Source organism: Phoenix dactylifera, chromosome 12 (genome assembly GCF_051530095.1).
Source record: "Phoenix dactylifera cultivar Ajwa chromosome 12, Ajwa_hap1_PhDact_Kaust_v1.1, whole genome shotgun sequence".
Classification (NCBI taxonomy): Eukaryota; Viridiplantae; Streptophyta; class Magnoliopsida; order Arecales; family Arecaceae; genus Phoenix; species Phoenix dactylifera.
This window is the reverse complement of record NC_143201.1, coordinates 28,464,959-28,492,711: the sequence shown is the minus strand read 5'-3', so window position 1 is coordinate 28,492,711 and position 27,753 is coordinate 28,464,959. Positions and strand designations below refer to the sequence as shown.

The 27,753-nt window shown below is 36.3% G+C and overlaps 1 protein-coding gene across 1 annotated transcript; it reads right to left on the bottom strand.

Annotated features, from left to right (window-relative positions):
• Positions 1-161: 161 nt before the first annotated feature.
• LOC103709557 (diacylglycerol O-acyltransferase 1-2-like) lies at positions 162-27,753 on the bottom strand. Its single transcript, XM_008794981.6, has 16 exons — positions 27,088-27,753; positions 23,491-23,571; positions 23,245-23,318; positions 23,088-23,163; positions 18,386-18,453; positions 14,995-15,118; positions 12,408-12,506; positions 9,133-9,234; positions 8,866-9,002; positions 8,415-8,496; positions 8,292-8,312; positions 3,732-3,794; positions 3,102-3,149; positions 2,100-2,162; positions 883-936; positions 162-693 (listed from the first exon to the last, which is right to left on the bottom strand). The coding sequence occupies exons 1-16, from the start codon at positions 27,598-27,600 to the stop codon at positions 589-591; spliced, it is 1,710 nt and encodes a 569-aa protein (XP_008793203.1). The 5' UTR covers positions 27,601-27,753; the 3' UTR covers positions 162-588.

Below are 27,753 nucleotides of genomic sequence, written 5' to 3'. Positions count from 1 at the left end.
AACAAGTATCCCAAACAGGCCATTAGTTTCATTACATTGTAAAAGCCATGTAGAAGATCAAGCACATTTGAAATACAGAATATCCTGAGTTCCGATTTCTGAATGAAGTAATAACCCCATGAGGCTTGGTAACAGCATTACAGAAGATTTATACGCTAGAGTACAAAAAAATAGTTACGCCTGTCCAAGGTCTGGAATTATTATGAAAATCTAATCGGTTTGGAGACAACATTACAGAAGATTTATACACTAGAGTATTATGCCACCCCAGGGCCTGGAATTATTATGAAAATCTAATATGTTACACCATTCCACCTGTTTGGGTGTCCACTAAAAAAGGCTCATTTTGGTTTTAAACATCATGTCGTCCTTGTCATGTTCCAAATGAGAGCTTAAAGGTGCTTCGCGGAGCTCAATGCCAAATGCGTAGCAGCGAGAGTTCCCAATAAAAATATTGAATCTAGACATAAAGATGGTGCAAGATACCAGATGGAAGTGGCGTCATATTGCCGTTTCCGTGCTCAAAAAACCCTGGTTCAGCTGTTCCGCGGCAATGGCATAATGGCTACGGTGGAGAACCGCTTGAGTCTATTCGGTCCTCACTTTCCTGTTCATCACATCATGGTAGTATAGGAGGACGCACATGGGCTGCCCAAGAATGCTGAAGAAGAACCAAAAGATCATGTTCCCCACCTGGCCAAGCTCAAAAAAGTAAAACTTCAATTAAAACCTTCCACATGCAAAATGTTAGTAACATGAACATATATACCTAGAGGATTAAAATGGGAGACGGACAATAGCACCACATAACTGTTAATTCTGAGACAGATAAATTAGAAATACAATTACTCAATCAATAATTGCCCTGAAATGAGAACATACCATACTGTTTGTGAATTTATGCTGGAGGTACTTCGTCAGGATGACCAGGGGAATCTGGCACGGGATTTAATATAAGCACATGAGCGAACAACACAGTCATCTTTCTTCAAATAACTTGAGAACATGAAATAATCCACTGAGTGTCAAGACGGTGTTATAATATATTATTTTTCATTGATGAGCAAGATAATATTCATATTGCTGTGGTTTTCATTGCATGAAAAAGGGAAGAACCTACCACAGGAACCTACAGCTAAATGACTGACACAGAAATTTGAGACTCCAGCAACTAAGACAACCAAACTCCGGAATTTAATAGGATCAACCTGGTCCTTTATGGGCTATTGTACTAACAGTGGGCTAACAATCACTAATTTCAGCAAGAAAGATGTAGATAATGCTTGGACATAATTATTGATCCAAGTAGACGGATAAAATGCAGCTCCTAACACTGATATTTGTTAATTTCTGCAGACCATAGATAGGTTAAAAAGGGTGCAGAGATAAAAATAGACGATACAACTATATGCATATGCAGATTGCACAATTACACAGTTGAACCTGGCTAATTAAAAAAACAACAATAATTTCCTATGAGTCACTTTTACAGACATGTATAACCTGCACATTGCAAATCCTCAAGCAACTAATTATTCTTAATCCATTAACTTTCCATCTACCATCTGTATTGTTTCAAAAGCAAATGCATTTGCATATAGTAACTAGTGCCGACTTCAATGAAGCTGTCAGGGATTCTCTGAACTGAGCTAACTTAAACAAAGCAACCGCAGAAATTGTGAAACTTCAAAGTGGAAAACATATAAAGAACAATAATTACAGCGACCGTTGATAAGGATTTTCTAATAGCTAAAACAATTTAATGACCAGATACAGGTACCATGGCACACAAGTATTTACTGTATGAAAATTCTAAAGGTACCGTATCCTGGTGGAACATGTGTCCCAAGTCATAAAAGACCTTGCCAATGAACTATTAGATTTATCATAGGATTCTGCCTTCTATCAGAACTAGAAAGAACTCTGACAAGGTCAGCATAATTCATTCAAGTTAGAAGTTGACAATCAAATAGGAAACTTAATTTACTAATGCAGGCAAACTGTATTAGGTAAATAATAGAATTCCTTCAAAAGAAAGTATAATGCTGGTGTGTTCCAAAAGCTGTCACCAAAGCAAGGTATTGTAAATTGACAAATACCTGAAACATTATCCCTATGAATGCCCAAAACTTGAATATGTGGCAGGGAACAGCAATGCATATCTGTAGCAATCAAGTTGATGCCAATAAATAGACATTGTATATAACATGTCGAGTAACTAAAATTTTACAGTAGGAAAAGCAATAAACAAAACAATAGCTTAAGAATGCAACCTATGTCACAAATGGCTTAAATTTCAAGGTATAATAAAAGGCATCTTGTGCACAGTGCAAAACAATGTATACAGAAAACATAAGAGAAAATATAACCCAAAAAGGGGGAAAAAAGATTGCTGACAAGAAAAAAGGTAAATGAACCTATATGATTCTTGCTTCAACACTTTTATTTTTTGCACATAGATTAGGCACCATATAAAAGCACCAAACAATGAGAAGACACAAGGCAAGTTATAGTCACATCCAATATAAAACTAGAGACCAGTGCCGACACAAAAGGCGATCCTTTTCTTTAACTGGCACAACTTCTATGGTTCCCTCAAAACCAGAAGATAACTTGAATCTTTTATTTTGTGTATGCCACATCCACCTCAAAGTCCTTGCTTCTACAATGCTAATGTTGTATTCCTAGAACTCTTCCATGGCCCAGTAATCTAGCCGGTGCATCATTAAACTCTACTCTCAACAGCAAGAAGTTACCACACAACTTTGGCATCCTCTCCAGTCATTCAATATGCTCTAATCCTTTGACTTATTACTTCACTTAATCCTCCTCATTTCACTTTGTAAGATATATCTGATAATAAAATTAAATTATCTCAACATAATTCAATGTATCCCAAGCATACCAAAAAAGGAACATAAATCAACAATATAGGCTATAATTGTACCATTCAACAAATCTAAAAGCTTCTTTACTACAAATATTGTATAGAACTTAAAGACGACGCGTTACATGATGATGAGTGACATCAAAGTCGCAGATAGTTAATAAGACAACATCCATGTTAAGAATGATGTAAAAATTAAGAAAATGTAATATACCTCGTGGAATATAGCAGAAACGAGAAAGGAAATCAAAATAGCAACAGCCTGCAATGAAAAAGTCCAAAAAAATGCATGAAAATATAATTTAAAAAAAAGGGACCAAGTTAGTTCATAACCTTAATTAACAAACCCAGAGAGAGAGAGAGAGAGAGAGAGAGAGAGAGAGAGAGAGAGAGAGAGCTCATTCCTCTATCGTAGCAACAATACCTTTTCTTTCTAATTAACAAAAACAATTCTAGTCTTCATTAAGTTTATGGTTATTGTAGGTCACTTGTGAGCAATGTAGTCTGTTATTACTTGCTTCAAATTTTAGACATTACAAAACAATAACAGTGACCTTGTATAGCATAGATGACAAAAACAGAATTACTATTAAGTATTAACCATGGATTGTATCACCATAAGTTTCTAAAATCCAAGCATACCGACTGACAAATTGACATAAGGATTCTTTTTCATGATGTATCTAAGCCACAAATATCCCTTGACCAAGAGGAATCGCACCACTAAAGAAAGCTACAATGCAGAAGGGACATATATATATATCCTTCTTTATTTATAAATTCAAAAGTTGCAAAATTAGCTGGATGAAGATACAAACTGAAAGAGTAAAGAGAAAATCATTACCCTTGGCAAGCCATTACGTAAGCAGGGAAAATATATATGACGAATCATCCATCTATGGACAGGCTGCAAACAATTGGATTATCATCAATTGTCAGCAATTTGTCTTCCGCAAATCCACATTTCAGGGCTACAATATTAATGAGGCAGATAGCAGCATAAAGAAATGAAAGTTCAAAGCTACAGTACATCCACATAAATATCGTCGTAGAAAGCAGCAGATGGAAAGGTGGGTCATATCTCTGGAGGGGCAAGTTAGGGAATGAATGTATAGCCAAACCTGAGAGCATCAATAGAAGGTCTTTCATGAAGGCTAACATGCTAATTATTTCAGTTTCACAAGAGAAGAGAGATCTATGGCATCTGGCACGATACACCACAGTGGGCTTTATTCTTTTTGGTAAAAGAACAATTCACAAAATATGAGTGGACAACAAAACATCCGGAAACTATAAATTGACAGATGAACATTCTCACATGTTATTTATAATCAGTCAAATCCTAATTAAAACTACAGTACTTAGAAGTCAGTGGCTGTTTGCAGATTTAAATGCAAGCCTCCCATTTAAGGAAAAAGCAAGGATAATAAGGCAAACACATTGATAAAATCAGAAAAATAAGAAAAACAAACTGAAGAGCCTAACTGCTTCATTGCTTTTATATATAAGCACTAAAAGTTTTCTCAGGGGGGAATGATGTGCAGAAAATGAAATAATTAAAGAGAAAGAAGAATGCAGAAATCAGAATAGAAGATGTCATTTTACTGAAAATAAGGAAATCAAAACTACATATAGATGGATATGATCAGAGCAAATTTTATGAACGAAGTAATGAACCATCAAATAACAATAAGCCTCATCCCCTTTAGTAAGAGTGTCACTGATTTTCACCCTATCACTGAAGACCTATGGCCACATCTTTTGTCAACAGAAGATATTCCATACCTTTTTCCTCAACCTCACCCAGCTGTTTGGCATGCCCTTCCTTCTGATGGAGATCGAGAACAAGTCGTGATGCATTGAAGGACTGCGATATCCGATGTTTCTTAAATGTAGTTAAAATTATCAATTTTCTGTTTTTTCTGTCTAGTTCCAGCTATTTTTAGTTCTAATTGTTAGCTTGATAAGACCTATTTACTGCAGCATTACTGTTCACGATACTGTTCATACTACAAGTAAACAGTAACCATGCGTTGTTAGGGGCAGTTTTCGGATTTTAAAATAGAGTTGAATTAGAATTTCTGTTTTGTTATAAAAAGGGACTCTTAGTTTGATATAGTCAGACTTTACGTAGATTATGAATAAAAAAATGGGATATTTGGTTTTCTTTACTCCTGTGGTGTAATTCCACAACAGACGTTCAAGCCCTTCAAAGACCTACACGTGATTCTTAGGTCCCGAAGTGAGTTTAATGTTTCTCTTCCTCTCCTTGTACTACTTTCTACTGCCTTCAGTTTTGCTTCTGTTTTTTATTTTCTATAGTCAGGTTGTTCTATTGTTGCTGCTGTGAACTAATCTGCGGTATAGCCACACTAATGTCATCACAGTAGACCTTGTTCTGGTATTGTAGCAAGCCTAACAGCCTTCCACCACAACTTTCAGGTGATCTTTGCAAACCCTAACTTTGCTGCCCCTGACTAGTTTCTCAGATCTGTAATATTGCAGAATGAAATCAGTTGTTACAATCTTTGTTATTTCTTCTTGAATCTATCCTTATAATTCACCAACAGACCTCTTACTAGCCAAAAGCATAGCTGGAATTTCCAGTTACTTATAGGTTTAACCCTTGCTTCCATGGTCTGCTGAACCGACTGGTACCGGTACCGACAGGCATCGGTATGGTATGGCTATTGAAATCGGTTCCGACCCAATCTAGATCGGAACCGATCGGTTCATGGCTTGTACCGGTGCGAACCGGCTCAGTTCGCACCGATACATACCCATGTCGGTGCGAATCGGCTCGGTTCGTGGCGGTACATACTCGTACCAATCGGTTCGCACCGGTACATGGTGTTCTTCACAAGAGACAATGCGTGGCTAAAGCCATGCGCTAAGTACCATGCGTTGTGGCATTTTTGGTACGGTACCGGTACCGGTACCGGACCGCACCGGTATGTCGGTACGGTCGGTACGGCGAACCTTACTTGCTTCCCTAGACCCTATAGACCTCTATTGTCTAGACTATCCTACATCACATTCTTTCCAGAACATTACAAAGTAAATCCTTGTTCTGTAACCACATCAACTCTGCATCCCAATCTTTCCTATTAGGAGTTGCAATTTCTGTAAAAGCAAGCTTCTCTAAGTTCCTTTTCACAATGTCCATAAAGAAAGAAAGTTACCAGATAGAAGAGATTAGATTCACTCTCTTTAAATGAGAATTCTAATTTCTAACACTGCAACATTATGAGCTGTACTTCCTAGTTATATGTAAAAAGGATATGTCATGCACAATCTTCTGTTGTTGGCAAGCTCCATATAGTGCAGTGGTTTTATAGGCTTTACTATCTTCTACCATAGAGTGTTATACAATATGGACCCAAAAAAACTCAAAATTATGGAAACATCAAATCTTATAAATGTAAACAGATTAAACTAGAATTGACGGAAAACCTACCAATGAAAACTATTAAAAATTGAAGTATTATTTTCAGTTTTTCACGGAAAATCAAATGCTAACTACCATAAAGACAAGAAAGGAAAAGGGTAAGAAGCTTCTAAATACTATATATCTTGATGAAGAATCAAAATACCAAATTATTCACTAATGTTACACAAATAAAATGACAATAATCCCATGCTGAACACCTGAACCCATAACCAAAGGTTCCCTTACAAAAATCAAGTACCAGCTACTAAAATACCTGCTTGGAATTTAAATCTAGAAGAAAAGTATCTACATAATAGAATCCACCGAATTCAGCTATTAAGCTTTATAGAATATGCATTATTGTTCCACTAAATTGAGCCTTTATATTTGATTTGTGGTTACATGCAATCGATAGATGAAAGATGGAAAAAAATTACAAATAAGACTGTTGGGGTAAAAAGGACTTCTGAAGATACAGAGCAAGTTGGGATAGAAAGGAATTCTGAAAATACATAGGAAGTTTCATTTAAAGTCAAAAGCAATTTGAGTCAATCTAAATGTTTCTAGCCTACTGCTTTTCTGATATCACAACACATATAACAAAGTCATCAGACAGGACCATATATATATATATATACGATTGCATGTATATGCATGAAGTTTCAGCCAAAACCAATCCTTGAGCTGAAATCAGATCAGTTTCAGTCTCTGCTATTTGGTCTTAGCAGAGAACGAACTGAAACTGGCTGCCAGTTTAGGGATTCGGTCTATTTCAGCCGAGACTGACAAGTTTTGCTGGTTTTGGCTAGTTTCAGATGAAACTGACTGAAACCAAAAGTATATGCTTTTTATATGTTTTTACTTGGTGTTTATGTTATATTGGGACCATTTTGTTAATTACATGAGTACATAGGCTATATATTATTTATTTTCAGTGTTTTTCTAATGAACATGACTCTTGATAGTTTGAGGTCTTCAAAACGGCCTTTACAATAGTACTCTACAGAAGACTAACGTTAACAATTAAATACTACTCATTTCTTAGGAAGCATCTTTTTAATATAAATAAATATAAAATTCCATAACTGTAACTATCTGAGTACATACTGCTTAACCATGGAATCATGAGTACAAGTATCTAAATTTAATATATGTGAGTTCTGAAAATGCAAAAAAAATAAAAAAAAGAAAAGCATTAGGAACCAAAATGCTTCACAATTTCCATTTGCCTATATAATGAATTTTCAACCAACTGAGGTTCAGGAAGTAAATTATACGCACATGAAATATAAAATATTAATATGCTCACGAATTTCACTTTTATGCAATATTAACTTCAGCCTCAAATTTTACATGTATAATGAATCTATATAAGATAAAATATTCTAAAATGTTAGGCAATAAATTTCCCTGACTTATTCATTTTTATGATATTTTCTCGATTTTTTGATTGAAACTCTGAAACACAAAACTTTGAAATCACCGAAACCGCTGAAAAAGAAACTCCACAACTCCACACACCCCAAAACTGAGTTTCAAAACCTAGACGCATACGTATGAGACATACTTTTCTAGTAACACTAATGGAATCCCAATAAGAGTTAATAATTGATAATATATGTAGTTTCAATAAGAGTTAATAATTGATAATATTTATAGTTTTATTCCTAAACATGAAGAAAAGTTGATTTCTCAAGAATATTGACATCTAAACTTATTGATTATAAGAGGAGTAACTTAGCAGATAGGAAGAATAAAATAAAAAACATCCAGAATAAGTTTTCACAACTCTCTGAATGAAAGAAATGGCTGACTAAAAAGTGATTATAGAAGAACATATTAATCTCAAATCGAAGCATATGTTTGTTTTTTTGTAACTAAAGTAAAGTCTTAGGTTCACAAAATAAATCATAGTTGATATAAATAAGGAGCTATGTGTCCATAGAGGAAAGTAAGAGTGAGGAAGAGATGTACCATGTTCCACATTCTCCAATACTGATGCAGTCCCAAGAAAGCAGCGCATGCAAAAGACAGAACATATTAAGAAAGCAGTGTGTTAAACTCTTACATTAGTTACCTATTTACATTTGAACCTACCTCTTCAATTGTTTTCGCATTCCACCAATCTTTGTAAAACTCACGATCACCAAAGCAAAGGAGTTCAGCAAGAATATTCAACCTATATTCATATAGAAGATGTTTAAAGTCAAAACTGTCAAAACAAACAACACTATTATTCCATATTTGAAACTGCAAGCAGCTCTGTACAGTTTTAGAGTGTAAAAAGATTCGGTATAAAAAAATTCCGATTATAAGTTATACTAAAGATCAGAAGACACTGACTACTTGGTACTCAATCTTTTTAAAAAATGAATGGAGATTTTATTTTCTAATGAGAAATTTACTTTTTATCTTAGAAGGTTTGCATCTGCATAATTCTGAAACTTCAAAATAATCTATACTTCTTTTGGAGAGTAATAAATGATTGGCATTCCTTTAGATGATAGGAAATCAACAGATAACAAGATAAGCTTATGCAAAGCCTTACCATAGATGGAAAAAGCAATAGAACATACAAAGCCACACATATAAAGTTGGTACTGATAGCTTCAAGACTCTCTCTATAGCATTCAAAAAGTTCCCTTTCAATGGATGCTGAGAATTCTGGACAATCGGGTTTATGTACTGCAAATATTTTCCAATAAATCTATCTTACAATCGGGTTTATGTACAGTAAAATTTTTCCAATAAATCTATCCAACTATTGCTCAGTTTATTATTTTTTTCTTAAAGAGAGGAAGCCAGAAATGCTTACTTGCTCAATGATGAAACCCATCAAACCTGTAAAAATCACCAACTTAACAACTTGACGAATCACCCAACCTTTTCTAATGCATGTTGTACGAGGATAGCTTGGCTACATTTAACATGAAGAAGTATGAAAATCCATGTAAAAGTGAAATCATGCTTCATGATTGAATGAAACTAGCAAATACAGGATCAAACCTACAAGAATCTAACCAAAAGTACAAAGTGAAATGAACAAAAATAATAGGGCAATTTGGTAATATTCAAGTGAAGAAGGAAGCAAATTTTATGGTTGGATATTCAGCCCAAAAGGTTTTGAATGGCATACAGAGCATCAGAATAACATATAACAAAGTTGATGAAATTTAAGTAGAAATTTCCTAGAATGCGATGGTCACATGAATTTAAGAAGCTAAAAAATGTAGAAGAGAGAAATGCTATACAAAGTAGACCTTTAAATAGTATCTTTATTTTGCTAACAACCAGAAAAGGTGCATGAATCTATCGAGGAGGGATGAAGCCTTATACAACCATATGATATAGGGATGCTCTCACTAAGTGGACAAAGCATCATATAAAGAATACAATAGTAAAAACTAAAAAGCATACATGGAACAAATGTTATACAGTGTTATGTACAGCTCTTCATCCTAGTTTTCCTCACAGAGAGTTCATGAGGGAGAAAGATATGTGTTCATGTGGTAGGCGACTGCATAATTAGTAATATAACAAAAAAATTAAAGTAGAGAGAACATAGGTACAAGACAATCATGACAAATAAAGACATATGCTTGGTGCAACATCGATTGCCAACAAACATTGTGAGTGCCAACAAACATTGTAAAATACAGGTAATGACACCAAAATTGAACCACAAGATGACTCTTTGCTTCTTGGCCTGCTATGAGATAAGGAAAATCACAAGGCATATCCAGCTGTTGATCAGTGGCACTATCACAAATACGCTTCAACTTGTTCTTGCAGAAATCAAAGAGTACGACAGACAAATAGGACAAACAGTACTTCAATAAAAATACATCTAACATGAAATATCACAGTGCTACGAGTTGTGACAACAATTAACTAGATGAATTTAGTTAGGAAGAAATGTACTGCAGAAAGATTTTGTCGGATAAACTAGACAACCGACAAACTTAGTTCGCGGTATTATGTAGGTTCGATGTATAAACTGGCCAAAGCTTTGAGTGAAAGTCATTTGAGTTACTCAGATATTTATGCTGTAATAGGTGGACAATGTATGTTTGCTGAGCTAGTAAATACCCTCAAGGATATGAGATCACCGAATAGGCAGATGGAGATTCTTCTGATGTTCAACATCAATTCACTATAATAGTTTTTAATTGAATGTTTCATCCTCCAATTGTGGCTGAGCAAATTCATTCGATACAAAAATTACCAACGGGAAAGAAGTGTTTTAGTGTCTACAATTTAGCTAACACATAATCAAAAATTACTGCTACAAAAGTTAAAACTGTTAGGTACTCGAAGTACACTTTTAGTCGCAAAGGTTAGTAAAGAGCTGGCAGGTAAATACATACACCTTAAAGGCAATGCTGAGGGCATCTGAATATATGCCAACAAGCACAATTAGATTTTGGGTTGCTCCTAAAATCTTGGAACTCATAGGACTTTTATCATTGAACAGATTTTCACATATGAAAATCCTGAGATTAGAGGTTGGGCAATTCAGTCTCTAATATATCTACAGGCTCGGTTAGATTTTGCATCGACCGCAGACTTGGTTTTCACAGGCCTGTTGCTTTGAAAGGATATCACATACTATAATCTGCAGAACAGAGATTACGCATTGCAATCCCCAGTAGTTCATATGAAAATTTTTTATTGTAACAGATTGGACCATGTAGGTTCTCCATAATAATTATGCCCCAGAACCAACAGGTTGTAAGTGAGTGAGCACAAATTAGTGCAAAGTGCAGATCTATACTAGACAAGGAGTGATTGGACCAGCTGCCAAAGGTAGAGACAGTTTATCAGGCCAGTCCATTAAGCAGCCTCTTATGGGTGCATTCAAGATCAATCAAATCTTTTAAGAGAAGCAAAGCTATAGCAAAATAGTATTTAATGGCAAGCAAGAGAAAATCTTTGAGATCTCTAAACATCAAGGTATGGTTAACATATTTGCGGTGGCATTCTATGGAGAAACAACAATCATTTCTGTGTCAGCATTTGAGGGTTACTCCATTGTGAGTACACTACATATGTTGCTTAGAGCTTAATTTATTATCTGGAGATAATGAGTTAGAAATATGTTGGTATTTTACACAAGATGCAATAGAGGAGGGAGAGAATTACTGAAAAGACCATTTTTTCAAGCAGCATTTTTTATCATTTTCAGTAGACTGATGGCATCTCTTGGTATATATGAGGTTACTTCCAGCATGTGAACTTTCAATTTATGTCTGCTTTTTTTTTAACAGATTCACCTCCATTTAATTATATCCATCTAATCCTTGTGGTTTAAAATAGCGGTTGTCATTAGGAGCGTGATTTAGGTTTGCTGCATGATAGAATTTGAGTGTTCACTTCAAAACTGCCTGCAGTACATGGTGAGGATTTTGAGATTTGCAATGTCCTTTGCAATAACTTCTCAGTGCACTGCTGAGCAGGCGATGAGAAGGATGAATCTCAAAGTATGTTCTGTATAGCAGGCAGACCCAAAGTGGAAACTAAGTTTTCACTTTGCAGCGGACCTAAACCACATCCCTGGCATTAGATCATCAGGCATCATTTTCATGTTTGGATGACATTATTAAAACCAAGTTAAGTGAATCTGAAAAAGAGAAGTCAGTCCTTCACATATTTATTTTACATTAGTCTCATACAGAAAGTTGGAAACACCTTAGAGATATATTTGTCCCTTTTACCCTCTTGAGAAAGCAAGGAGAAAGATGCCCTTAAATCCTGTGAAGTGCTCTGTCATTTTCTTACCTGTAAATGTATTCTTTTTAGATTTTTTAGAGGAAAGAGGATCTTTTCCAACCTTGATTTGCTGGTGGTATTTTGACAGTTTGGCTTCCCTCTAATGCTTTTAGCTGCATTCATATAACAACTGATGGGGTGTGAACATGCGAGCAGTGTGTGTACAGAACAGCATAAGGGAGGATAAGCAGTGGTTAAATGAATAAGACTAGCGCAAAGAGATGCCAACAATTTCTCTACACACACAATAGAAGATACTGGCCTCCATGATAAAATAAAAAAAGGAACAAATTAAAGTCTTAAGTCAAAGAAAAAAAAAACCTGGTAACAAAGTGTGGGAGCCACCATGAAGTATACTAAACTTTTAAAGCTGTCACCTTTCAGGTTATCAATCTCAGGACACTTTGAATACATATCCTCCTGCCAACAAAAGAAAAGAACACCATAATTGCGAAAATGGTTGACTACTTGCTTCTTGATTTATCAACGCTAAATTTATGGACTTCCTAAGCTACTCAAGACAACAATTATCCAACCAATTGCAGCCAGCAAAAGAAAGGAGAACAAAGAGCGAACACACTTAATTATTGCAAGAAAAGTTTACATAAAAATATATTTGGAAGAATAACTTTCATCACATATGTCATTTAATATATCCTTTCATAAGTAAGAATGAATATATCCATGACATTTACAGTCTTGCCAAATAGAGAAAAATGAAATTGACATTCTTGTCCTTAACAGGGTTGTAAATAGCTTATCGAACATAAGCCTAAAGATAAAAACAATGACTGAATAAAGGGCTTAGAGAAGGAAAGAAAAATTTTGGAGTCATGGACAGAAAAGAAAGCATGTTAACTTTCAATTTTCTTTCATAGGAGACCGATATATCAGACAGTCTAAAATCTAGTTATTCCTTGAGAAAAGGAATCAATATGGTTTGATCAGGACAAGGAATAGAACCTTCCAAAGCTGAACAGCAGCATTGACCATTAATAACAAAGCATTTCTTTCCCATTATCTGAAAAAGATCCTCAATTCTTGTCGGATTATATATTAAGTTTCTTAGCAGGCAAATATTTTCTTGGATCAAAAAAATGATATTTTCTCATCCTTGAAGAACCCATTATTCAAAAGTTAGAATTTACTCTTTTGAAAATTTTATTAGACATCATTTGTTATCTTTGATGATCTTTAGTATCTCACTTGTAGTGCAACTAAGTTTAACATTCTACGTAATACATGTGAAAGGCGAACGATGGGGAAAATCATACCAAATATATCAATGTCTAAGATTAGATGGGATGACTATGGGGTTAGGGTCCAGATCTGAAACAAGATCTGATCCTGATATACGGGAAGCATATAATAGACTCAAGGAAGAAAAGGGAAAATTTAGCTACTCAAAACCTTTTACAGGGTCTCTTACATGGCACAGCAGCGATATATATATATAACTTGACAATGAACACTATAATATTGTTGTCCAAGGTATACAGTACTAGTATCAGCACTTGTTTTGGTTAGCTGGTGGTATGGTATGGTACTGTGTCGTTCCGCTCCTATGCATACCGACAAAGGGAGAGCCAGCAATGGAGGGGGAGAGGGAAAAGGAGAGAGAGGAAGAGAGAGAGAGAGAGAGAGAGAGAGAGAGAGAGAGAGAGAGAGAGGAAGAGGGAGGGAGGCCGAAGGAGGGCTGGGGAGGGCCGGAAGAGGGCTTCCGCCCTCAGAATCGTCTTTACTTAAAAATTGTAAAAATAAAAAAAAGGCCTTCATATCCCAATTTCGAATAAAAAAAACCCACCCCGACCCTTGTTTCATTCGAAACAGAGGAACCAAGAGCAGAAGCCTCGCCCTCCTTTCCTCCCTCACCCTCCCTCCCTCCGCCTCGCTGGTTTCTCAAATGGAGGGGTGGAACCATGATGGTCTGCCTCCCATATGGCTCAGTACGCCCTGAATCGGATAGTTTGGGGCAGTACAGTATTCCAGGTTGTCATCATTTTATGAAGCTAGTTGATTGAATTGCATGTTTTTGGTCACATTAGATTCAGATATCAATATCAACTGTTTGCACAATTAATTATAGCATCCACTACAACGGTACAACCGCATTCTAATTAGAGCTATTACCAACATAGAGTATGTTAGCAGCTAGTGATTGCACTCTCAAAAATAAATATCTTCATACATATTTTGAAGTCAAAGAATTAAAAATTTTCAAAATATTTTTATGCTATAAGCGAACGTTTGCAATGCAGGGACTAGCTTTATAACCTAATTAAAGTTAGGAATATATTTGGGAAAGGAATTTTAAGCTGCAAGAGAGATATGAAGCAGGTTTATCTTCAATTTGAAGACAGAGATAGTACCCTACTATCCTCCTTGTGTTTAACCATCGGGGTTCCTTATGTTACCAGAAAGAATGCTACCTACTACTCAGGCTATAGCAAGAATTCCATACATCAGACTCTCCTCTGTAGGTACTCCGCACAATTTGTGTGTATATACAGAGGTATGTGTATGTATGTGTAGAAGTATATATATGTGCATCAATATCTATGTATGTTTATTTATCCACATGCATATATCTATATATATGTAGACATGTATGGATATCTATATGCATGTCTATGTGTGTGTGTGTGTGTGTGTGTGTGTGTTTATATTATATGTGTGTGGGATTCCAACTGCACCTAGTTGTTTGGGCAAGTGATTGTTTTTTGCATTCATGCTTTATACTTGCAAGTAGTCATTCTGTAATCAGTGATTAAAAAAAAAAACTCATGAGCTTTACTAAACAATTCTCACCACATCAAAAAAATTAGAAAAAAAAAAACTCATCCAGGTAAAAACATCCACTGAACTATGGTAGTTTATTATCGATTAACAAACAAGATGGGCGTTTTACCTTATCAATAGATTTAGACAGCGTCCTCATATCATAATTAGTATGTGCATATGACACAAGCTTTAACCAAACAACACTTGCAAAGAGCATCAATGTAATGCCAGATAAAACAGCAGAATCACACCTGCAATGTCATCAGAAACAAATAATAATAAAAAAGATAAACAAGAATTTTGACAGTACAAGTGAAGAACATTGTTACTAAACTAAATAAGTGGACAACAAGAGAGCTGTCTTGAGCTATTCTGTTTATCTATTTTGTCACATTCTTGTAGAATTTCTTTAGGATCATATTTAGATATAGAGAGTGCTTGAATGAACCACAATTAAGTCTCCTATGTTGTAGGAAATATCAGAGATCTACCTAATATACTGATGCATTATACAGAAAAAATTGTCCTTGGCAGATCATATATGCATATACATTCTTATATTGGTTATACTTTTCTTTTTCTTTTTTCTTTCCATTCTTACAAGTGATATATCCACCACCATAGTTCCTACATCACTACAAATCATATAAATTTGGGCTTTCCTTCCCTACTTCTTCCTGTTCAATTAACGGTCCGTTTGTCCATAAAACATGAAAAAAAAAAATCATGATCGCAAGCAAGGTTCGCCGTACCGGTACCGAACCCCGTACCGGTGCCGCACTAGTATAGGCGTACCGAGTGTCGGTACGGTACCGTACGCTCGGTACCGACCGTACTGACATTGGTGTACCGATACCGGTACCCATCGGTACGGGTACGGTATGCTCGGTACCGACTAGCACCGACCGGTACAGCGAACCTTGATCGCAAGCATACTTGAAGAAGAAGCCATGTTCAAACCATTTGGAGGTTAACAAAAAAACTATGTCATTGTTGGTTTTGTATTCAAGATCGAGTCCTCCAAAAGATCTTGAACTTCTTCTTTGTTGTCCTTTCACAATCCTTCAAATTGAACACATGGCACGCAACATATTAGAAGTATATCAGACCAATGCTGCACATGGACAAGTCATTTGAATTTCAAATTTTGAAATGATTATTTTCCTTAATCTTTTCCCTTGTTTGTGTGAATCTCAAGGATTAACATAATCATTTTTGACACATTAAGTTGAATTCATATAGTACGTCTAGTACTTGCATCAATTGATAATTAGTGAAACATCGACTGAGATGGTAGGAACATGTGTCAAAGAATAAACGAGGCTTTATCATGACCAAGATGGATTTCTATAATCATGTAGGCCAAACACAGAGCTAAAAACCAGATACAAAAATCACAAAAAAGGATTATATTTTCATAGAAAAATGAGGTAACTCTTACTAGAAAATATAGTACAAGTTTTGTTGCCTACGACATGGCCTGTGTTGTTTCATTGACTTATCGACATCATCTAGCAGACAACAAATTCATCCAATAAGGAATAATACATATATCCTAAATATGACTATACAAAATTTAATTGAACAATTACTGTTCCTTAAAAGATAGTCTCCTAATGCATAATTTGTATCCTTCTCTTTTTTATTAAGTGGTGGGGAATTGATTGGGGGCATTATCCATTTGATACTAAGTAATCCAAGAATCACTGCACTCTGCCCATACAGAAAAAAAGGAGTCTGCCTTCTTAAATAGTTCCTAGTGCTGCACGAAAAGAAATACGAGAATCAGATTCGATCACGTATCCAAGTGCCAGGCTCAGCAAAAGGGGAAAAGAGAGATATAGTGATATGTAAGATAACATATAAGTTTAAGTAAATTAGACATTTATACCTTTAAAATTATCTATTTAAATACTAAAAAGAAAATGTTAAAAAGATCGTTCAGTGTTGAAAAGGAATAACTATTCACTCCTAATATCAAATTAGAGGATCAAACTCACTGTTGGAAGAATACAACTTACTCATTATTGGAAAAGTTCAACTCTTTTTAAATATTTAAAAGTGGCTAAAACTTTATTAGTATCGAAGTATCCAGTATGTATCTGACTTGGTTAAATATCCAATATGGATTTTTCGAGCTGGATATGAGTGTCCAGGTAACACTAGTAGTTGACCCTTCAATGATGCTTGCACATGTTTGTTTTATCATATGGTCACAAACCCACACAGCTCCTGATTGCTTATATACCAAAGTTCATCCTTCTATGACAGAAAAAAACATAAATTTTCTTCTAGAATAAAATTTATTTCATTTTTTGGCTTCCTGCCTCCTTAGCCATCTAGAATTCCAAAGGTGTCTAGGAGCATATGAAATCATGGCGTGTGTGCTTGGTAGCAGCGCATGCATGTGCCATGTAAGCATATCCACAGTGAGGATGCAGAGTGCTTGTTACATTTTGCAAGCAATTTCTCTCAAGCATATGCATGATAAGAGAGATGACACACTCAATGTTGCACATTTAAGTGATTGTCGTCCCTTCCTAAGGCAGAGAAAGCCAAAAAGATGGAAGACTAGCTGGAGTTCTTAAGGGCACAAATTCTGCAAGGTTGTCGTCAAGGTTCTTACAAAAATTCAAATATCTTTAGCTGGCTCTAGTGCATGACGAAGTGTGTCGAAGATTCTATTGCTCCTAGCCACTGGGTGTTCTATTAAATGCCACCATCTTATGTAGGCTATTATATAAAGAGGTAGATACTGCATATGCAGCCAAGCAAGAATTAACTAGTTGCAAAAAGAATAAGGACCTTGTATTGCAATATGCCAGTGCAGTGCTTGTATGGTGTAAGTCTTATTCCTAAAGGTGAACCTTACAACCAGAATTTCTTCAAGTCTTAGGACAAGGATGTTGAGCAAGTTCCACTCAAGTATAAAGGACCTTCAGCAAGTGTCACATACAAGTGGAGCTAGATGAACTTTGAGTTCTTTGCATCAAGCTATGAGGGAAAAAAATTATCATCATGATTCTGTATTAATTTTTATTATGTTCCTTCTGTGATCTAGTTTTAGTTACTCTAGCTGTAAAGGCTTAGATATACAATTCTATGCATAAATTTTGAAGTAAATACTTCTATTGCAAGAGCAAACAAATAGCAACTCATCGTGTGGCAAGAAGAGTGGCATCTCCCTTAAAGCAAGGGTAGTTTTTCTGACAAAAAAACAATAGACTATTTAAGTTGAGGCAGATAGATAATCTACTAAAATCAAGATTTAATTTCTAATATAGATTCTGAATATGCATGATCTCTTACAGACTACTTGGTCGGATTACAAAATGCAAGAATGTTGATAAACTGAAAACAAGTCAACCTCAAAATCTTAGGTTTTTCATATTTTTATTCAGGCTAACTACAGGCAATAGCCACAGAAAAAGATAAATATTATTCAAAAAAAATCATAGTAATCCAAATCAACTATATATCTTGAAATTAAAAACGGGAAAGAAAAAAAAAATCCACACCTAAGAATCACAATAACTGGATATAAGAGTTCAGCTGTTGTAATTATTACATGAAGTGAGATAACAACCTGAAAACAATAGTAAAAAAACACAAGGGAATTAGAACTGCAATAAATAATTGAAAATAAGACAAATTAATGGTTACAAGATATCGTGGCATCATCATTTTAGAAATAAGGACATACTGCACAGAGATTTAAGGTGATACCACTAAATATTGCACCAAGCTCTTATAGGAACATACTAACCAAAACAAATTAATGATATGAGGCTACATAATTGATATCAACAGCATACACTTGCATGCACAGGACAAATGACAAGGCTATAACAAGTGAATTAAAAAAAAGGAGTGCAGATGATAAACAGGTGGCCACAAAGCCACCACAGTACCTACATACTAGGAAGGAGCCTCGGCAAGCACCAGGTAGGAGCCTCAGTGAGGCAGCCATCTTCTAAAGCATTGATGTCAAGCAGATATTTTGGAAATTAATTAATATTGCAAAATGAACATTGTACAAATTCATAAAAAAAATGATTTAGTAACATTTGAAATATCTCAATAAGTAAGGTTCAGGAAACATCTGGAAATTATCAAAAGAAAAATGTCCAATACTCGGAGAGGGAAGATTCTCATAACGTAGCTCAAGATATATCATGTGATCAAACAATCACACAAGAATCAATTCGCCGGAGAATGGCTCATTGGTGTCAAATTTCACATGCAGCTGTGGAAAGCAGGCTTGAACATAGTGTCGGTCAATGTTGTCTTATAAGAGCTTGTTGAGCGACCCAAATAGATCCATAATATCTTGTGGATGTGTAACAACTATCTTGCGCTAAGACCTGTGTTGGCATGCCTTTAATCCCATATTGGGTATATGTGGAGTAGATCTTGGGTAAAGGCCAAGGATCTAAATAATAAATTTTGGCTAGCCCTATCCTATGGCCCATGTCGATTAAGAGACAATGCAACACGGGCCCTTTTGTGGTTGACCACAAGCTAGTCGTGGTGCTTGCAATTGTGTTTTAAGATTGGACACATAGCTTCTCGAGGATGCCAAGGCTTAATTGGGGAGTGCATGATGACCCATGCTAAGTCCCACATTAGGTATGTGCTGGATAGATCTTGAGTAGTTATACAAGATCAAGAATCCAAATAATAACTTCTGCCTAGCTCTTTTGGTGAGGTCCCAAGTTGTTACATCTTGGAATTTAGATCAACATGTTTGGGAAAAAAAATCAGAATTGGAGGAAAGTTTGGTCAGAATTAATTTGGATCTAAATGGAGAAGGGTTCATCCATCAGTAGACATAAAATGCCTAAGTGCAAATCCACAATAAAATTTAAGGAAACAATGGAGCCAAATAGGATTTTTTTTTTTTTTTAAGAAAAAAGCTTGACTAGTTTTCTAGCCAAATGAAATATTAACTCTCAAGTCTTTAATCAGCCAAATGAACCTTTTTCCCTCTCCTAACTGAAGTATCCGACATTTTCTTAAAAATAATCACTTCTTATTAATTTAGTGATGATGAGCACACCATTGAAAATGTCAGAATTCAAAAGGAATCAAAACGGAACATTCAACAATCTTATGGTTGTTGACCACTTAAGTACCCCACCCATTCAGTTCACTCTCTTAACCCCTAAACAGCTGACTTGAAGAGGATCACTTTTTCATTGCCTCTTTTCTTAAGTCAAAAAATCCTCATCCCGCTCTGCATAATGTCAAATACATTCCTCATCAAGGTGAACTGACCCACAATTCCCCACATGCAAACTCCCTCTACAAAGATGAGGATATAGAATAAGCCACCAAGCCCCATAATCCATGTTTCTAGTGACAGGTAATCTGTCACAATAGAATTCAAAAGAATATATATAAAATAAAGATCTAAAAATGAACAACTTAGAACCCTCATGCCATCAAAATAAGAGAAATCTTGTTTGTCACTTCCAGTGATCTCACTTTAAGATTTACTTGATTTTGAAATGAGAACACCATCACTGGATCTCCAAAAAATTATAGGTACCAATTAAACATCTGGTGGTTGGAACATAAATTCAGGGACATGGATGATTCTCACCATTATCTTGTTATGACCAATCAAACATAAGATAAATGACGACACAATTTAGCTACTGAAAAGATATATAATTTAATCAACCATAAGATGAATGACGACACAATTAGCTACTGAAAAGAGATATAATTTAACTTACCGACCTCTCTTTACAACCCCATCCTTAAGCCCAAGGTTAAAGAAAAAATGCTATTTAAGAAAGAATGAACATCTATAATTGCATCTCCTATTCAAGATATACTGGCAATCTCAGTAGTCAGTACCTTACAACAGTCAGGGTCTCAAGGACTTAAGAGTTCTACACAAATTTGCTCTAGATAACTCTATGCATTCCAATGTTAAAGAGCTTATATATTTGCATCAACGAAATAGGTCATGTAACGAGATTGTGCATCATCAAGTCTCATGCTAAGGAATGCATTATACCATCAGACTCAAGATGGCTTCTATTCCCACTTGAGGTCGAGTTATAGATTTTTTCTTATAATGTTAAAGAACCCACCCACTTCCCCTTTCATCAACAATCCCTCCACCTCAATGAGCCATATTGCAACGACCCGGAACCTCACCCAAAAAGGCTAGCTAGAAAGTTATTAATTTGGATCCTTGGCCTTGCTTTAAGTGTCTAAGACCTTAGTGCATGCCTGATGAAGGACTATGCATACGCATACCATTTATAACAGCCCAAGATCTCACCTAACAAGGCTAGCCAAAAAGTTATCAATTGTGGTCTTTGACCCTGCTTAAGTACCGAAAACCTTCCATGCACTTCCACTAGCAAAGACTATTGCCACTGGTGGTTACATATATCTAAGCAACAACAATTTGGCAAATAGAAGGAAAAGAAGAGGAAAGGGCAAGGAGAGGTGAACAAAAACAAAGAAGAGGAAAGGGCAAGAGAGGTGAACAAAAACAAAGAAGAGGAAAACAAATAGGAAGAGGAGGCGGTAGATTAGGAAATACAATAGTTGGTGCCAGATTCTGCCACCAATGCCACTTGATTCTCCTAGCTTTGTCCTATAGTTACTGTCTCCCTAAGTCTTCTATATTCACTTAAGGCATAAAGGAAAGAAGACGGACAGAATACTTACATCAACTCAACAAACTCAACCTGATTCACCTACACTGCCCAACTTGCCTCCAATTAAACAAGCTAGATGTTTCAAATGCTAGTATTGGCACCCTATCAGTAAGGGACTGCTATGTTATGGCACCAATACATGCGTACCTCACCTAAACAACCGTACAATCGCTGTGTCAACATAGCAGAGGTGATTCCAAGCAAGCCACCTGGGAGCCCACCTAGTGATCGAATGCCTCAGTAAAACATCTAGGAGTGGCACCACTTGAGGTGAGCAAGCTGCATCCTAGCCACCACCTAGAGCAATTTCTTAAAATTGTGTTGACCATTAAAGAAATTGAAAAGAAACATAACATAAATAACTGTTGGGAATCATTAAAAATAAATTCAAAGCAGAAAATAACTTAGAACTTTGTAAACACGGATGATAGTCATAAATACATCCATGCCTACAAGAAGGTAGGCTTTGTTTCAAGTAGAAAATAAAACAACTGAGAACCAACAAAACTAGTAAGATGCAAGTGCAAGGAAGGGCAAAAATAACCAATAATCAAAGAAAGGACTCATTGTGCAAAAATTAGTTGGAGAGAAGTGGAGGATTTCCAACGATGAAATATTGGAAGTGGGGTGTCATAAAAACTTCTCATACTGATGCAAGACATGACCCATGAAAATGTGTCAAAGCATCAACTTTTTATAGCATAGATAATTTTGTTAATTTTATGTTAATATCCTTTTGTGAATGTTGTTTCAATCATTATTTGATTCATGTAAACTACCAAGATCAAGAAAATATAGTTGTTTCCCAAAATATGATTTCCACATCGGCAGTGCAAAAGCTTCAATAAAATTTGAGGATGGATGTGTATAGGACCAATATCCGCAATACCGACCGTACCGACGTACTAATGGGTGTCAGTACCTGTTCGGACCGGTACAGACGAGTATCCGTACCGGTCCGAACAGGTACCACTGGTTCGGCTTAGTTCATGTATCCAAAAGCTCCAAAAAAATTTGGAACCGGTACCGACCGGTACAGGCCGGCGGTACTGGCCGGTATGGGCCCGTACCAGTCAGAGCTGGTACCAGTTCGGTACGGGCTGAACCGGCCGGTACGGGCTGATTCAGCATTCCTTGTATAGGACCAATCACAAACATTTTAAATGTCTTCTTTGGCAATGTGCATCTTATGTTTCATCAAGGTTTTAAATACCAATGGGATGGCAAGGGCATCTTACCACTCTAAGTACTAGGATGGGGCACTATCGTGAATGTTGGCACAGGATGAGTCGGGAAATGGACTAAAACAGGGCAAGACATCCACTGTCCGAGTATCGATATGCGGAGCACCCCATTGCATAAAAAATATGGGAAAGCTTCATCCCACGTTATTTAAAACCTTGTCTCATACCATTCAAGTATGCTTGATCAAAGACAGCAGCCCATATAAAAATAATCCAAGAAAGAATCTATCATAAGCTCTGTGTTGAAAGATAACTTGAGACATAGATAAGATGTACATCACGTAACTACTTACTGATTCAGAAATGAAGTTGTGCTGGGCCAGCTTTTCAACCATGAAAGCACCAAGAGGAAAAGCAGGCAGCGTGAGGCTGCAAATCATATAAAGTAAGAACAAAATGTAAAACCATGTTACGAAATGCCAAAGTCGGGGGAGAAGACAAAAGCATTACCAACACATCAGGAGTGGCCAATCTCTGAGTGATTTTGAACTGAACCAATATCCAGCTCTAATTAATAGGCCATACTGAAAATAGAAACAAGATCATGTCATGCAAACAGCAATTGCTAAAATGGATGAGTATGCACCAGGGAGAAACACACAAAGATGGGAGGGGATGGGGGGCGGGGGACGGGAGGGGCGAGAGAGAGAGAGAGAACACTGCTTTGTTAAAACTTAGAAGGAGAAATTGGAAAACCTTCATCAAGTTCTCAATAATAAGCCTGCTGTTCACCGCAATAAGCACTACTATACAGAGGTTCAAAAGACCTGCATGGCTCTGTCATGAAGCATATTTTATAATTAGTGCTACAAGGTTCCAGTACAAACATACAGAGAAAGAATAAACATAATAGATCTTGCCAAAACAAGCAATTAGTGTTGTTAATAGAATCCCCATACCTAGCCTCATCATGTGTGTCCAAGTTAATTGGAAAAAAATTCACAGAGCACAACAATTATGTAGTATGATTCGCTAATGACATGGATGAATCCCTATGCTTCTCAAAAAAAAATTCATAATAATATAGCTTGCTAATGCAAGCATAAAACATTTATAGTCTGTGGAACTTCAATATGGAATAGATGCGGGAATATAGTTACACATGGGTTATAAATATATTTAGATGTTATATAAACATCCAGCAGGAACACTTGATAAACCCCTAGACAAGGTTGAAGGACAAGGCCAAACAAGAATTTGTAAAATTTGTTGCATGTCAGGATCAGATTTGATCAGTTGGATCAAGACTCGGCAAAGGAAAGAAGATAAGTGTTTTATGGTTTCTGGGTTTAACTTTAAATAAGTGGTCCTATAGTGGGTCATATTTTTGTGGGAGCATACTTAGAGATGTAGAATATCAAGAAGCCTAAATTCTACCAAAGACACTTTCGGATCATTAATAACAAATTTCTTTGTATATGCACTACATTTTCTGAAGTAGTCTACATAAAGCAGTCTAAGACTTCCAGGAACTTAAAAAACCAAGTAGATTAAAAGGTTAGTCTACAAGCAGTTTTGCCACATTTTTTTTCCATTGAGTGTTAAAATTTCTATTAGCAAAATTCAGCAATCATATTCCAGAAGGAAAATAAGCATGGTTCTAGAGCTCTTCTTATCAAGAGATGGAAGGAGAAAGACTGTCATGAAGAAGAAGAAGTTGAAGAATATGATTATGATAATAAAAATAATAAACTCAAATAAGCCAGCATAGTGCATTTTATTACAGTACTAAAACAGCCACTGTGATACCATAAGTATTTTAACAAATCATGCCAAACTTTACAAACCAATTTGACACGGTTAAATAATAAAATACAATTACCTATATACAGATTCTAGACTACAGAGGCACCTGCAACTTCACTCCCCAAATCTCCCTAGAAACTCAGTGCAAAATTGTAATCCACATCCTCAGTTCTTCAAAGAAGATTATTGCAACAGATATTTGTTGCTCACAAACCATCATTTATGGGAAACAGAGATTGTATAAGAAGGCAGTAACACCAAAAACTTTAGACCAGTGAATGTACATGAAGATGATGAGTACTAGCATACTCTGCCCCAACAAATAAAGCGACCATCAATCTCCACCACCTCACCTACTCACACACGCATACATGATTATCATCAAACGTCTTTATTAAGTCTTTCAGGTAATGATTATATTTCAAATAGAACACCCAATTCCAAAATTTATCCTAAATCCATGGGTCACTTTGCTGTTATCCAGCTAAACACCAACTAAGAAGATTGTAACCCCAAATAAATGCATGACCTATTCCCTTTTAACCAACTTTGTAGTCTACAAAAAGGAAAGAGAGAGGTCGAGTTAAGTAGTGTAGAGAACATGATTCAATCTAGGTGCCCATGCTAACAGCATTGAATGGAAAATATAAATCATTAACAACAATTTTCATCAGATTTTGTTAAGACGTAGAAACAATGTTGCTTAATAAGATTGCAATGCAAAGAGACACTGAAATTTAATACATGAACATAAAAACATAATCCCTAGAGGTACCACACTAACAGCGGCATCCCGACCTAATCAATGTGCAAATGATTTTGGCAACACAATGCAAATAGATCTTCAAAATATTTGCATAAATAACAAGTCTTGATATCATGGAACTTCCAACACTATAAGTTTATGCAAATATCACCATACTCTGAACTTATCAGAAATTGTCAATGTCAATTCAGATAATGTTTCCGACAAACATTCTTTGCTATAAATACTTTGATTATGTACATCAGCATATAACAAGACAATTAGTTACCTTCATTTTGATAAGCACACTCAGAAAGCAATATCAGTTATTTAGTCCAAGTTTTAGAACTTGAATAATTTCTTCTTTCAAAGCTTATGTAGGATATCAAAGGCTTCTAGAATAAGGCCAGCTTAGAATAAGTGTCCCTGCAGCTAACAACAATGCTATATAATATAACTGAAAGCTTACATCTTAAGAAACTAATCCATTAGTATATTGACTCTTGATGTTTTCGATAAATTGTTAATCCACCATTAAATGTGCTGTATTTCATTAAGAAAGCTTTAACATTAAAGTACTGTGGACTTGTCTAAGCCTCGTGATTTTTCAGTGCATCTAGTTTTTCCCAGTTCGTAAATTTTATTATAGAAAATATAAAGCCTACATATCGACATTTCAATTTACTATTAAACATAGCAAGAAAAACCCCATTCGAATATGGACTGTGCTTTATAAATTGGTTGGCAGAAGGGGAACAGTCTCTCCGACAAATAAATGGTTGAGTTAATGTCTTAATCATCCTAAGAATTGATTCTTGGTGATTTCTTGATAATCAATAGGTAAAATTATTGCCTACATTCATTATGGCTATTAAGTGACGATTTCATTCCAATGTTTACAGCATTCCAAGGATGTAACCTGAATCAATATTATATAACATGAACTACAAACCTCACAGGAAAACATAAAGTCTCATATGAACCTAGACGTATTGAGCAATGTCCTTGTATACATAATGATCAGTGCTGGAACTAGGGGATCGAAGGGATGGGCAAGGTCTTCAGCAAATAGTAAAATAACATAGAAATCCTCAGTCGCATTAAATAAGCAGAAGTGGTTTTTAAAGCATGACACGATTTGCAGAGATCAAAGCTTATAAACTAAGAAAGAAGCTTATCAAAGAAGTCGTACATAACTTCCCGTGTCCTGCACTCCAAATTTACTACTCGATCCAAATGTTTTTGAACGGAGCACTTGTCTTTGATCATAGAAAAATCCGGAAAAAAAAATCAAAAACTATGATCACGAGAAAACAAAGATCATGATTTCCATCTTAAAAGCAAACGTACGTGTTCTTATAGTAAAATTTACAAAAGCAGATCAAGAAAAACCAAGAAGAAACAGAGATTATATTTCTCATCACAGCAAAATTCACAAAAACCAAACAAGTACTAGCTCAAAAGGAAATGGAGCTCATGTTTTCAATCATATCATAACTAGCAAAAACCGATCAAGAACTACGACCAGGAAGAAACAGAGATCATGTTTTCGATTCTAGAAAATTCAAAAAAACCCATTAAGGACTAGATCAAAACGAAATCGAACTCATCTATAGCAAAGTACACAAGAACGGCTCAAGAACGACGATCAGGAGGAAACAAGGGGTCGTGTTTTCAATTATTGCAAGATTCAGAAAAGCCTATCAAGAACTAGCTCAGCAAGAAACGGAGCACGTGTTTTCAATCATATCAAGATTCACAAGAACCGATCAAGAACCACGGTCAGGACGAACCACACGAACCTGTTTGAAAATAGCATCAGAACTGAGCGGACTCTCCTTCACTTTCCGGTGAGCCGGAGCCGACGCCCGATACAAGAACTTCGCCGGAACCCCACCTCCCGTTCCTTGTCCCTGGCCCCTCCCACCACCATCCTCGTATTGCCTACCATTCAAGACGGAGACTGTCTTATTCTCCTCCTCCCGATCAACCCCGTCCACCACGCGATCCCTCGTATCAGCATCGGAGCTCGTGTCCCCGCGGGAGTCCTCCCCGGAATCGGTGGTCAAGTTCTCAGCGCTCGGGGAGCTCGTCTTGGAGGAGGAATCCGGCACCACCACGGCCGCCACGGTGGAGTGTAGCCTCCGCCGCAGAGACGATTGGAGGTCCGACGCTGGAGACGGCTCCGGCGCTCTCTCTAGGGTTTCTCGATCGCTCGGAATCGCCATCAGGGTTCTCTCGCGATGTTTCGCTTCCGTCTCCGTGGTATCTATAGAGACGGGAGAGGCCGGAGCAGGAGGAGGGGGGGAGGGCATCCGAACGAGAGCTTCTCGAATCTTTAAAGGCTGAGAGAATATAAATAGAATTAGAGAGGTCGGTCCTTAAGGTGCCGTCACCTCCCTTCTTAAGTGAACTTACAGAGAGAATATAACTACATTTAGAGGTGTCGGTCGTTAAGGTGCCGTCAC